Source organism: Schistocerca gregaria, chromosome 2, assembly GCF_023897955.1.
Source record: "Schistocerca gregaria isolate iqSchGreg1 chromosome 2, iqSchGreg1.2, whole genome shotgun sequence".
In the NCBI taxonomy this organism is placed as follows: Eukaryota; Metazoa; Arthropoda; class Insecta; order Orthoptera; family Acrididae; genus Schistocerca; species Schistocerca gregaria.
This window is the reverse complement of record NC_064921.1, coordinates 609,431,530-609,446,319: the sequence shown is the minus strand read 5'-3', so window position 1 is coordinate 609,446,319 and position 14,790 is coordinate 609,431,530. Positions and strand designations below refer to the sequence as shown.

The window sequence follows — 14,790 nt, the reverse complement described above, 5'->3', positions numbered from 1 at the left end:
TCAGGGACCATCATGTCAAGGCCAATTGAAAAGTTCTTTGTGCGGCACTGCTTGGTTACCTATGCGTGCATCACGGAATGTGGTCATATGTTGACTCTGCTTGTTAAACTGCTCCACATACAATTCTGGCACAATAGCTGCTTGGTTGTAATGATTCCCTAATGGCCACTATATAAAAGTTTCAAAACATTATGCAGCGAAGTTAGGGGAATGATGACTCATTTGTTTATTGGGAGTATGCAATACAGTTATACCACATCAAAAATAACATTGGTAATTACTGCACAAACAGTTCTGTCCATGACCATGGAACAGGAGCTAGACTCAACTTACATTTTCCAAGAAAAAAATAAACATAAAACTCAATTCAGCATTTTCTACCAAGGAATAAAACTGTACAATAAATTACCAAAAGAGATAAAAGAAACTGCAAAAATACACTTACTTACAAAGGCAGCTAAAAGGTATCTGTTATGCAATACATTTTATACATTGAAGGATTATTTAGAAAAAACAGAATAGGGGTTTGGTTAAAAAATGTTATACAAATAAATAACATGGTCCAACATTCCACACAACACCTTCACACTATGTTTTTTTTTTTTCCTTTTCTAGAGAAACGTAACCCCAAGCTATGCATTGAACAATACTAACACCTCTTCCTCTTTCTGAGCTCAACATCTCACTTATTATAGAGGGATGATGACTCAGTTTTTCAGGATAGCAAATAGGAAGTTGTGCTACAGAAAATGGCCCATAGATCACCAGTGTGTGTGTGTGTGTGTGTGTGTGTGTGTGTGTGTGTGTGTGTGTGTGTGTGTGTGTGTGATGCAGCCACTGATAGTCAGATATGAGTGAACAGAAGCATTATTTAATATGTTGTTTGTAAAAAAAATATTGTATTCCAGGAGCAAATCTAATGATTGTGTCTAACTAGAAGTCTGCAAATGTATGTGTATATAAATCAGCTTATTTTAAATTGGTCTAAACACGCAAATACTTTGACATTTCCTATATCCTTGTAAAAAGGGACCCATAGATGAATGAAGCTGTTGCTACTACTACTACTACTACTACTACTACTACTACTACTACTACCACCACCACCACCACCACCACCAGCACCACCACCATTCTGAAGAGAAAGGCTGTTACACTGAACATGGTATTTTCATATTACTACATCTGAAATTGATTTTGGATTATGTGGCTGACCCACCCAAATATAGTACTTCAACAGTTGTAGTGATTGACCCCATTCAGTAGCCTGTGCAATACCCTGATGATCAATAAGAAAAGCTTGCAGTGCTTGTAAATCATATTGATCACTTTGAAGACAAGAAGTGTCTACATTTTCATGCTGTCCTGTAGGATGATAAAGAATTTCTTGCTGCTCATTCAAAAGGAGAAGTGACCATCATTGCAGCCTCTGATGCTATAGCACATTACAAGAAAGACTGCAACATATTAAAGACTGTAATACGGACATCAAAGCAAATACATTACAAGGAAAAGATATATCAGATAACAAAATAGAGACTATATGGGATATAGTGGAGGAGGAGACTGGTAGAACAAGACATGAAAAGGGACAAATAGCATTAAGAGTAAATGATACATTGGTGACAGATGTGGATAGTGTTGCAGAACTTTTTAACAAACATTTTATAACTGTTACTGAGAAGATGGGGTTGTCAGGTTCTGTAGATGCTGCTATGGGATACCTCAGACCGACATTTCAAGTAACTTCCGTAATAAGAATTTGACCCTCACTACCCCAGCAGAAATAATATCCATCATAACAATTTTAAATCTAGTGGGTATGATGAAATATCAACAAAGTTTATTAAAGAATGTGATTCTGAGTTACGTAACATATTAAGCTATCTTTGTAACCAGTCATTTATCAGCGGAATATTTCCTGAATAGTTGAAATATGCTGAAGTTAAGCCACTGTTTAAGAACGGAGATAAAGAAATAGCATCAAATTTCCATCTAATTTCACTTTTGAAAGCATTCTCAAAAATTTTAGAAAAAGTAATGTACACTCGGCTTTATAACCATCTTATCTCAAATAACATACTGTCAAAGTCACAGTTCGGATTTCTAAAGGGTTCTGATATTGAGAAGGCTATGTACACTTACAGTGAAAATGTGCTTAATTCATTAGATAAAAATTGCAGGCAACTGGTATATTTTGTGATCTGTCAAAGGTATTTGACTGTGTAAATCACAATATCCTTTTAAGCAAATTAGAATATTATAGTGTAACAGGAGATGCTGCAAAATGGTTCAAATCTTATATCTCTGGCAGGAAACAAAGGATGTTATTAGGAAAGAAACATGTATCAAGCTAGCAGTCATCATGCAAGTGGGAACTAATTACTTGTGGGGTCCCACAAGGGTCCATTTTAGGGCCCTTACCTTTTCTCGTGTATATCAATGACCTTTCATCAGTAACATTACCAGAAGCCAAGTTTGTTTTGTTTGCCTATGATACAAACATTGCAATAAATAGCAAATCAAGTGTATTCTTAGAAAGATAAGCTAATAAAATATTTGTGGACATTAATCACTGGTTCCTAGCCAATGCTTTGTCACTAAACTTTGAAAAAACACATTACATGCAGTTCAGAACTTGTAAACAATGTCCCACAAGTATATGCCTAACATACAATGACAAGCAGATAGAAGAAGTGGACAGTGTTAAATTCTTGGAATTACAGTTTGATAATAAATTCAACTGTGAGGAGCACACCACAGACCTGTTGAAGTGTCTTAACAAATCTCTATTTGCAATGCAAATTGTGTCAGACATAGGGGATATAAAAATGAAATAGCTGGCATACTATGCTTACTTTCATTCCATAATGTCATATGGGATTATTTTTTTGGGGCAATTCATCAAGCCAAGCTAAAGTTTTCTGGCACAAAAACATGGAGTAAGAGTTATATGTGGTGTGAACTCAAGAACATCCTGCAGAAGCCTGTTTAAGTAACTAGGGATACTAACTACTGCTTCCCAATACATATATTCTTTAATGAAATTTGTCATCAAAAATATATCACTTTTTCAAACCAACAGCTCAATTTATGGAATCAATACTAGAAGTAAGAATAATCTTCACAAGGATTTAAAGTCACTTAGTCTTATTCAAAAAGATGTGCATTATTCAGGAACACACATTTTCAATAACTTGCCAGCAGCCATAAAAAGCTTGACGGCCAATGAAATTCTAGTCTTATTCAAAAAGGTGTGCATTATTCAGGAACACACATTTACAATAACTTGCCAGCAGCCATAAAAAGCTTAATAACCAATGAAATTCAGTTTAAGAAAAGCCTAATGGATTTATTGGTGTGCAACTCCTTCTACTCCATTGATGAATTTCTCAATAGAACCAAATGATTTATATATATATATAACTTCTGTTCAATTTCAGTGCAGTAATGTGTTCTTTGTAAATAAGTAGTATAGTAGTTGTATTACATGTTTATTACCTTATAAATAAATAAAAAACTGTTTTATTTTAAATTCAGTGCATTAGTATTTGATAATTGATCCTTTTATGTAGTGTTCATTAAAAAAAGGACGATCATTCCACTTGGGACCTGCGAAATGGTACATTAGCTTATTTGTTTGAGTTGTAAATATTTGTCATGTATTGTTCTTTTTCTGACACGTTCTATTTCCTGGAGGACCTTCTCACTACGGATCAATTGGAATGAAAGTAAATCTAATCTAATCTAAAATGCTTTTAAAACATCACTCATTCCATTTGATTATGGATCAACTACAGACACTACCAGTTTCTGCAGATCAAAATAAACAAGACATGGGCAACTAAGCAATGTATTTTTCAACATTTGAAATGGTTGTTTGCATTCTCAAGTCCACTGGAAAGGAACCTTTTTATACTGGAAGTGATGCAAATGAACAGTGGTTCTGCATTCAGAATGAATGTAGCATAGTTGTTTAATTTTCCAGGAGCTGCTTGTAGTTTTCATACATTTTTAGAACAAGGTTGTCTCGAAATGGCTTCTAAGTGCTTAGTCGAAGGACAAGCACTGCTGATGCCAATAAGATGTCTGGAATGTTAAGTTTTGGTATTTAAATATAAACATTTCAGTAAATTACACTCCAGTCCTCATTGTTGTCTTTGCCTTCCCTTTATGTTGCATCATGGCAGGTTGCAACACTTATGACACTTCTTCATTTTCCCGTCTTTCAACCACTGTTCTTCTATAACTGTTTTGTGTTATGGTCCATATTCCTTCTTCTTAAACTGGTTGTTATTGAGACAATTCATCTTGCTGTATGTCTCTCTCTTGCCTTCAGACTTGGCCTCACTTGCTCATTCATTTTGGTATTTCGTCCATTCTCTTTACATCTCAAAACTACTTCAACTTGTTTGTTTTAGTTCTCTCATTCAGCTTTTCTACTCCAATTTTGCTCCTAACACACCTCCATTTCTCACTTTGTCTCTCCCCTAACATACTTCTTAGAAAATGTGTTTCACTGGCTTGGATCATACTCTCCTCTCATCTTGTCATTTTCCATGTTTCCAATGCATATGGCAGCCTGGTGGTAAAATGCATGTTGTACAGCACTTCCTTACAATTCATTGGCACCTCCCTTCCCCAGACTAATCCCTACACAGTGATAAAATGCATTACTATGTTGTATATTTTTACTAACTACTGCAGCCATTCTTGCATTCTCCATTATCATACTTCCTAGATATTTAAAGTGATCCACAATTTCAATATTCTGTACTGTCATATTAAATTGCTCCTTGCCTCCTCTGGTTACCACAATAGTCTTACCTTTCTCCTCGCTGAATTTCATTCTATAATTTCTCGGTTTTTTTTTATTTAAGGTGCCTATTTGTTACTTTACATCCTTACTATTGTTTCTTCACATCACAATATCATTGGTAAACAGCAATAACTTCATCGCTTTTCCTCTATGGACTTGTTTTGTCTCTTTCACACTTTCATCCATCACCACCCTGCGTTAGTTAAAACTTGAAACAGAGACTCTAATTTTTTAGATGCTATTCTGGTGTTTGTCTGGACACAATGATGTCATCCAAATAATTTGAACAGGACTGAATTTTTGGTGTCACTTATTCAAGAAAGCATTGAAACAATGCTGTAGCAGATGTGCTTTCAAATGGAATGTGCTGATACTGATACATTCAGATCTGTGAGCTGACCGACATAATTTTCTTTGTTTCCTCACCCAGGGGAAGTTGAAGGTAAGCATCAGTTAAATAAATTTTAGAAAAGACTCACCCACTTACTAGGCCCTTCATAATTTTTCAGTACACTGAAGTGGGAAAGAACCAATAATTATCTGAGCATTAAATATTGCTTTAAAATTTGATTTTCTCATTTGATTTTTTTGTGATAATAAGTAGAGATATCCATTGACTAAATAGATTTCAAAATTCTTGTTTCAGTCTCTTGCATTCAGAAGCAACTTCATCGCAAATGGCATGAGGTACCTGACATGCATTATAAAACTTTGGTTGTCTATTGTCCTTGAGCATATTGTGCATCTCGATGTGGCATCAAACAAATTTCCATATTTTTCACACAACTGATAAATGCTGGCATAGGTAACTTGAGTGTCAACAGTGTGCGCATTGTTATGAATGTATAAACCAAACAAACCAAATGCTTCCATGTCATTGGAACTAGAACCTGACTGAATTACTATGAATGGCATTAATGTAGCTGTATTTTTATACATTGCTTGCAGAATGCACATCCCGAGAACAGATATACATTCGCTGTTGTAGGCTATGTGTGTAGATGTCATTTCTGTGATGTGGAGTGTCCCATTTGCTCATATGTATTCTGATTAATTAGTGTGACTGAAGCAAGACTGTCTAACTGAAATGGTACATTTTGATTGAAATTTGTTAGGATATGAATGTTTTCCAGTAATTTCTTTGAATGTGATTGTCAGTTCTGACTTTCAGAAGACTGACTTTGTCCACTGACTTTGTCTGATGTGTGAGTGACAAAACATTTTGCTGTTTGTTTATTTGAGGAGAGCTGATTCAATGAGCAGACAGCTTTCTGATTCTTGGACTTGCATCTGTGGGTTCTGTGAGTACTTCCAGAAGGAGCAGGTGAGGATTCTGAATTTGAGATCATATTGATTTCCATTTTCTCAAATTTAGATTTGTGTGGAACATACCTTACTTTATTATTATTTTGCAGGTGCAATTGCTGTTTGTGCCCTGACTTATGACAGTGTCAGCATTTTGCCTGGTGGAAGAAGCAATGTTCACAATCTTGCATTACATAGCATTAAACACAAGACATCAAAGACCATGAACTTGCAGACAAACAGGCTGGCCCCTTAATGTACTGCTTACACTCCTGCCTATTACTGTTGTCAACATGCGCCATGCAGGAATGGGCCCACTGTGGACTATGAGCAGTAAGCATCGCAATAACAGTCACAATAAAGTCAAATTCTGCAAACTTTTGCACTTTCTGAGATTTAGTCAGTTTAAATACATCAGTGAGAATACGACTGCAATGTTTTAAAATCTCAGCCCTTATTCCGTTGTCTGGAAGGTTCTGAATAATTACGTCATGAAGCATTTCATCTTGAAATCTAGATCTACAAGTGCAGTTAAATTTAGAATTACTCATTGTGCCCTTGAGCTCAGTGCTCCATTTCTTGTAAGTCTGATTACTATGATGACACATGTAAAATATTTTTAAACAAGCAGCAGCTACATAAGTCGGAGTGTCAAAAGTTCCTCTAACCTCTGAACAGCTTTCTCATAGGGTAGGCTTTGAGGCTTTAGTTGGAAGAATAACTTTTGACACAGCCTAAAAATAAACACTCCTTGCCAAGAAAGAAAGAGAGGTCATTGTGATTTTGTAGGCTGCAAAGTTTGAGCTGTGATTTGCATTCCATCCAGTCCATTGGTTTTCATCAAAAGTATGGAAGGGAGGAGGTAGCATATGCCCTCCAGAATTCTGTACCTCTGTCATAGTTTCCTTTTGGCTTCTTGTGCATCAAACAATGTGCTAACGGTCATAAGTAAAGCCTGAATTTGTTGGCTTTGAAATTGAGTAATTGCAATGAGTGTTTGCTGTCCAAATAGCTGCAACTTCATACAAAAATAAAATGCATTTGAATACTTAGTATATAGACAAACAATAAATGGAAATAGTTATGCAATACTGAAAATTTTTTGATTAATTTTATGATTAGTGCTGGTTCAAGAATCCACAGCTATCATGTTCTCATCACCAGAAATGTCTGTTGTGTCCATAGTTGGTAAGAAGTGGCACAAACATTCCAAAATTTATTAAATGATTAAAAAAGTGGGCATATTTATTTACACTCTTTACAAGACAGACGTTTTTATACATAACTTTTGAATCCTTTAGTTGTAACAATTCTATACCTTTTCAGTTCAGTACTGTGGATCATTGGCTAGCACTTACAATAAACAATCACTTGCTAGCTGTTAGCAAATTAAAAGCATTGTGTTAGGTCTTTCTATTCTTACTGTGAGTGTTCTGAGTTCTAGGACGGAGCACAGTGTGCGGCGTCTTCACTATATGCACAGAGGGTTACATTCACTAGCAGTGAGTTGAAGTGAAGACAATGTCCTCTGGTGCATCTGTGACTCCACCCATCAGAAGATGGCAAGCTGCAGAGTGAGGATCACAGCAGTGTGCTGGTAAACTGTTTACAAGTCTTGTCATCAACGTTAATTTTGTGGTATGCTGAGTGCATTCAACAAATATATTGTTGATACTGCACTAAGGCTTTCAGAAACAATCACTATCTCTGAAATCTAGTCCAGAAACAGATTTCCCATGCCCCATTCTCAAGCACCCCTAATTCTCCCACCAGCCCTAAGAACCAGCAGCAGAGAAGCCCCCACTTCATCCCCCAATATTATCTCAGACTGGAACAGCTGAACCATACTCTTCTACCTGCCCAGAAAGTCCTGACCATCCCTATGCCACACTCACTCCCAGTCCTTTGCCACATGGTTCATATCCCTGTGGTACACTCAGGTGCAAGACCTGTCTGATCTATCCACCCAGCACATCCTACAACATTCCATCAAAGTCTTATTCTATCACAACCTGTGAAAACACCCAAGTTATATGCCACCACTGGCGCAATTTCTGCACAGCTGTCCACCCCAAAGAATGTCCTCTGTCAAACTAGCAAAGAGCAAGTTGACCACCTAGTGTTGGAACATGCTGTTGAGCTTAACATGCTCAGTTTCAAAGGCTGTTTCTCAAACCATACCATCTGGACCCTTTTTTTAACTACATGGAGGGAGTTATCCTTGCAACACATCCTTCATTTCCATAATCCTCCTGGCCTCAATCTCTGCTAAATCCACTGCACCCACACCCATTCCTCATAGTCTCACCTTCCTCAGTTCTGTCATCTGCTCCCAGTCCACTCCCTCAAGTCACTATCATTGCAGCCCTTGTAAATTATTTACATTCTGATAGCTGAAAGTAATTTTGATTTGTTTGGAATTGCACGATATGATTTTTTTATAAGGTTAAGGTTTAAAATGTTTGCTATGAATCTCAAACTCTTCCAATGTCCCAGGCAAATCATTTATGTAGGCCAACAACAGGAGTGGGCTAAGGACCGAACCTTGCAGGACATCATATTTCATGTTTTTCCACTTTGAATTTTGTCTTATTCCTGTCATCTTATTTTTTAATGTGTCCCTCTGTTTTCTGTTGTTAAGATGTTATGCAATAACACTATACCATTTTAGTTCTCATCACCAGCTCATAAGTAGTTTGTTTGCATATAGGAGCCCAACTAATAAGACAGTCTCTCATAAAGGTATAGAGTTTAATGCTTCACTATTGTTAGCTCTCTGATAGTCCTAACATACCTTTCATGAGACCATTTTTGAGAAGTGTGTCAGCATTCCATAAACAATTTTAGGAAATACCTTACAATCAAATCTCAGTTTCAAGAGTCTTGAAATTAATTTTGAGTTGTTTCAAGTTTCTGTGAACCATGTACTGTTTCCTCTCTGACACTCTTTAAACTGTTTACTTTTGAGTCACCTAAATGTTTTAAATTTGTCTGCAAGCTCTGCATTTAATGTCTTATGTATGTAAATTATCTAGATAGTCATGTTTATGCTTTTATTGGATGTGTGTTGCACATAATTTCTTGAACTACTTATGAGCTCTAATATGACTTTAACACTTCTGTGTATTATCTGTGTGTTATTGTATTTCTATATTTTAATGTCTAGAAGAATAACTAAATAAAAATATTTTGATGTTGAATTGTAGATCCATTTTCCCTATTAAATAAGTGTGAATAAGGATGTGAGAGCCATTATCTTCCTTACTCCCTCTGAGGGTACTTGTCAGTATCTTAAAATTTTTGCTGTGTGGATAAGGCAAATGAAAAAGACACAGACTGTTGTCACTTGCAGGGGTGATTTATTGTTTTCTTATAGAAAGTTATTTGTCTTCAAACTACAATGTAAATCCTGAAAGGTTTTTATACAAATTTTTGAAAGGGAGAGGCAAAACTATACTGTACATAAAGTCATCTCCCAATCCGTGTGCCATGCAAGATAGTAGCAACTCAACTTGCAAGTGTGCTCTGTAGATATAATTTCAGAGCAAGCAATACAAAAAGCATTGTTGATTCACACAGTGTCCATAAGCAATGTACTTTTAGTACCACAGAACAAGAGTATAGATCAAAGTACAGCAGAAACACTGAGCGGTTTATGTGTTTCAGAATAGTTGCAGCTGGCGGTACACACTGTTCATGAGTTTACACAACAATGCAAGTTGAGCACTGTGAAACCTTTTTGAGTGCTGCTTTACGCAGATGCTGACTTCTCTGACTTCTCATCACTGACAGTGGTTGCTCCAGAGGCAACAGATGTATTGTCGTCTGAAGAGCTTGCACAGGCCAGGCTTGGGAATTTCTTCTCCAAGGCAGCACGGTACTTGGGATGGCTGGCAGGGAAAGCAAGTTTAAATTATTAATGTCATGTAACATTATAGCTAACACATTCATTTGTTCATTTCAGGAAATGTAAATTTGATTATAAATAGATTGGTGGTATTTAGTTCTTACCTGAAACTTCCTGGCAGATTAAAACTGTGTTCCCGACCGAGACTCGAACTCGGGACCTTTGCCTTTCGCGGGCAAGTGCTCTACCATCTGAGCTACCGAAGCACGACTCGTGCCTGGTACTCACAGCTTTACTTCTGCCAGTATCCGTCTCCTACCTTCTGAGTTCGAGTCTCGGTCGGGCACACAGTTTTAATCTGCCAGGAAGTTTCATATCAGCGCACACTCCACTGCAGAGTGAAAATCTCATTCTAGTTCTTACCTGATGCCATAGACAATAGGGTTGTAGACAGCATTAGCCTTGGCAAACAAAGAGCCCCAAATAGTAAGCAGAGGACTGATCTTCATTGTCTCAAAGATACCAGTGAAGTTGATGATGAGGTATGGAGTCCAAGCAAAGAACCACAGAGAGATGGTCATAAGGGCAACCTAAAAACAACAATACATTATGTAATATGTTGTTGTCATTAATGGACAAAATAAGAATGCTTGTAGACTATTGCCTTCTTGTACATGGCACTAAAACTGATTTAATGTAACAGATTTTGTTTTAGCATGGTAACATGTGCTTCATATACACTTTCTCATTACCTTGGCAAGTTTGCATTCTGCACTTGTCTGGCTGGCCTCAGCTGATCTGAGAGAGGCAACATTCATCTTCTTGGCCTGTTCCCTCATTTGCTTTTCATGGGCAGACACAGCCTGTAAATGAATGAAGATGTGTCAAAATTGCTTTATTGTGTTATGCATCCTATACCATTAAAAAAAAAAAAAACTGTTTGCAAACCTGGAGAATGAAGAAGTAGGAGTAAATGATGGTTCCAAGAGGCAAGAAGTACACAAAGAAAGAGTAGACAAGAATGTAGCTGCGGCTAACCCAGTCCTTTGTGAGGTAATCAGTTCCACAGGCAGTCATATTTCCCTCAGGGACATACCTGTTAAGAATGTCAGATACAATGTCACTTGAGATCTCATACAGTATTGATGATAAACTCAGTTCCTATAGTTTTGGTAAACTGATCAGACTAGTTTATTTGTCATAAAGAAGAGCAGCAACCAGCTGCTACTTACCTGTTCCAGCCAAAGAGAGGCATGATGGTCCATGCCACAGAGAAAGCCCAGATGAAGAGAATCCTGAGCATTGCAGTCTTGTTTGTCATTGGCTTAGCTGACAACCCCTACAACAAATAATTAATGTAAGAGAAGCACAACATGATTAAAGCACTTGAAATCTGATATTGCTGATTCAACACTGAATTGTTTGTATGATATGAGTTACCTTGACAATGACATTGTACCTATCAAGGGCAATCATGGTCATGGTCCAGATGGAGCCACATCCGAAGAGAGAGCCAAATAAGGCATACAGTTCACACATGAACGGCCCTGAAACATTCATTGTTATTTAAGAAAATTTGTTACCTTTGTTTATACAAGATTGTATGATGGATAACTAATATATAAAAGTATTATTAGATAAAGACAGCAGCAAAAATAAAATTGATTTTCCTGACTCACCCAGAACCCAGGTCTCATAGTAGCAGTTGATGACCATGGGTGGCGACATGGTGAACATCATGAGGAAGTCGGAGAAGGCCAAGTTGACAACTAAAAGGTTTGAAGGAGTTCTAAGGCTCTTGGTAGTGGAGAAGATGTAGATCACCATGCCATTTCCAATCACGGAAATTACACCCAAGACTCCAATAACAAAGCCAAGAAGGCCATGCCACAGTGGGTTCATGGGAGGGAACTGGTACCTGTGAACAAATAAAATGTAAATTTTGTGGTAATTTACATAGAGTATTTAGAAACACAGACTATTTCCCCTTTAAAATTTCATATTTCATGCTAAAATTTATTGTAAGTGTAGTGTAGCATAAGACAGGCTCAAATATGTATTTATTTTCATCATGATTGAAAGTAATCAAAGAAAATGATAAAAATATGTTTACCAGTGAGGGTCCACTAGGTACAGCATTTCTGGCGGCACCTTGTCCACCACAGTCTGGTTGGCAAAACCTCCGCTACCTCCCCAGTAAGCACTGAAGCTTGGCTCGGAAATAAGAGATGCGGATGCTGAAAATTACATTTACTTAAATCAGTCACAAAAAGTAATTATTTTTGTAATGCACTGATCAGATGTTGCCTGTGGTATTGTTAAAACAATGACTGATTTTGACATTTTGTTCTTTCCAGTTTCTGATAGACAAGAGACACTATTTCATCAAATGAGTGAATGTTGTGGCACATTGGTCAGAGCTCTGGTCTTACATTCAGGACCATCTAGTGAGATATAAATATTTCATGACTTTTACTAACTCAGTGATGTGAAATGAGAGAGTGATGTGAAATGAGATGATGATTTCTTTGAGAAGAACACATCCAATTTTCTTCCCCAATCAGATTGAGGACTTTGTCTTTGGTGCCTTTCTACCCAGTGGCCTGTTAAACCTCAATCTTCTTTGAAGCCTGTACCTACTATCACATTCATCATTTTGCAATAATGAGAATTCACACATACATCTTCTATGTTTTGAAGCTAACATTTGCATTTAGTTTTATAGTTTCTCAGCTTAACTGTCAAAATAAGACACCGGCAACCATACAAATAGAAAAAGCAGAAGTACTACATTTCCAGTAATGTGTGTGTAATTATCTGTTAAAGATGCAGACATGAAGTTGTTACTGTTACGTATGCAGATTGCATAAGTATTTTTCATTCTGTGCTCTTCCAGTGTTGTGTCATTATAACGTGCCAGAAAAGAAACCTGGTTTTTGTCATAGTTCTTGGCTGAAAAGTAACGGGACAAACTCTAACTGGTGCTTGATTGGATGTAAACTTTCAGGTGTAGAGAGTCCTGCATCATAGAGTATAAGAAGCAGGTGTTTTGACTTGAGTGAACAGTAGTCAACGCTCAAATTATCTGTTAAATTTCCTGCCACATCCCAGTTTGCTGCACTGATACACTTTCTATTATAATGAATCTTGTATTTATTTCGAAGTCTCACCTTTTTCCTTGGGTAATAGATATGGCAGCTTTCAAACATTTTATGTTCCTCTTTCTGAAACATTCTTCACCTAAATCATAGTGGGTCTGAAATTTTGATACAGAATTCACTTGCCCCAGAGAAATATACTTTACATGAAATAAACATGTTCAGTTGCTTTATCACTATAATACTATTTTAAATCTCAAGTGGTAGATGAAAGCCATAATTTTGGTTTTGTCACTTGTGTGAGGGTTCAGTTACAGGTAAAAGCAAAATATTTATCAGCCTATACCCATGAGGGTTCAAGCACTGCCTAATTTTTTTTACATAATAGAGTGTCACAAGGATTGCCATTTGTTTTAAATTTCACACACTGTTATGCTACAATCAGGCTCTCTACAGTTGACACAGGAGGCCTATCTCAAAATCTCTGCCAGCCTTTCAGGCATCTTTCAGTTTTAAATACATGTTGATTTTCTTGTCTGTATAAAATGAACAATATAATGAGCATTTTTATAACATTTTCTTGTTTATCTTCTTATGGTTTTAATTCTCCACAAATAATAAATTCGCCTGATATGGAAAATTATCTCACTTTTTGACTAACATTGGGAAACATCACCCACAAGGCTTATAAAAATAATGCAGTTATGAAACAGAATATCAGAACTGCATATTAAATTGGTTCCTTTCACGCTGAAGTCCAGAACTTTATCACTCCAGTTCAACTAACAAGTAGTTACAACTGGAAAGTGATGTAGTTGTGGGCAGTTCTTTCACATGTTATAGTATTTCACTGGCTCAATATATTATCTTTTACAAGTAAGAATGTTCTCTAATGTGACAACCAGATAAAACCAGATGGTCTACATGAGAGCTCTAGCTCATTTTCGTTCCTAGTTACAAACTGCATAAGTTTGGATTAAAAATAAAAAATAAAGAATATCATTCTCCAAGGAGACTGCTCAGTTATGACTTTATGAAGTGTGCTGTGTTCTAAAAATACCTGAAAAGGCCTCATCTTTACAGTCAATAGAGCATGTAATCAATGCAAACAACTGCTGACCCTACATCCAAAAATGTTTAAAATCATTGGTGTAGTGGGCCTTTTTATTAAAAGTTCCTTGAATTTTTTCATTCAAGTTCAAGTTACTGGAATAGGAAGTGCAACTAAACCACTGGCTACAAAATTCACTGTATGACATTTGTATTAAAGAAACATTGTACTTACCCATTTTGAGTTGTAAGACAGAAAACTGAAGAAAATCAAGAATGAACTACTTCAGATCCTGTTGCCAGACTGACTGGAGACACCGCCAGGTATTTGCTTTTAAAGCAAGGAAGTCGTACCCCCTTCCGGATGCGGCTCGACTGTAACGGGTATTTGCCGGCCTCTTATATAAGAGCTTCCACCACTTTCATGACGTCACTAATTCAATAAACAGTATTGTAGTAAAACCCATGTAAGGCTATTAGTGGCATCCATAAAAAGTAAAATATGTATCAACACGTGGGTTAACAAGATCAACATCTTTTCTTGCACTTCCCTTCTTGTGAGAAATACACAGTTGGTCAGTAACTTGTGAAGACTCTGGTACACTGAACAGAGCATAGCTTCATATTCATCACGCAACAGTAGAATTACTTTCAAAACCATCACAATCAAA

General features: G+C 36.7%; 1 protein-coding gene and 1 long non-coding RNA gene across 2 annotated transcripts; one reads left to right on the top strand and one right to left on the bottom strand.

Annotated features, from left to right (window-relative positions):
* Window positions 1-6,000: 6,000 nt before the first annotated feature.
* Window positions 6,001-9,575, top strand: LOC126334579 (uncharacterized). The gene is made up of 2 exons (XR_007564758.1): window positions 6,001-6,143; window positions 6,235-9,575. It is a non-coding gene; the product is annotated as an uncharacterized LOC126334579 (long non-coding RNA).
* Window positions 9,464-14,494, bottom strand: LOC126334577 (opsin-1). Its single transcript, XM_049996964.1, has 9 exons — window positions 14,355-14,494; window positions 12,085-12,208; window positions 11,651-11,889; window positions 11,412-11,518; window positions 11,204-11,310; window positions 10,920-11,067; window positions 10,724-10,834; window positions 10,395-10,561; window positions 9,464-10,014 (listed from the first exon to the last, which is right to left on the bottom strand). Exons 1-9 carry the CDS (start codon window positions 14,356-14,358, stop codon window positions 9,876-9,878), a joined length of 1,146 nt encoding a protein of 381 aa, XP_049852921.1. The 5' UTR covers window positions 14,359-14,494; the 3' UTR covers window positions 9,464-9,875.
* Window positions 14,495-14,790: the final 296 nt, after the last annotated feature.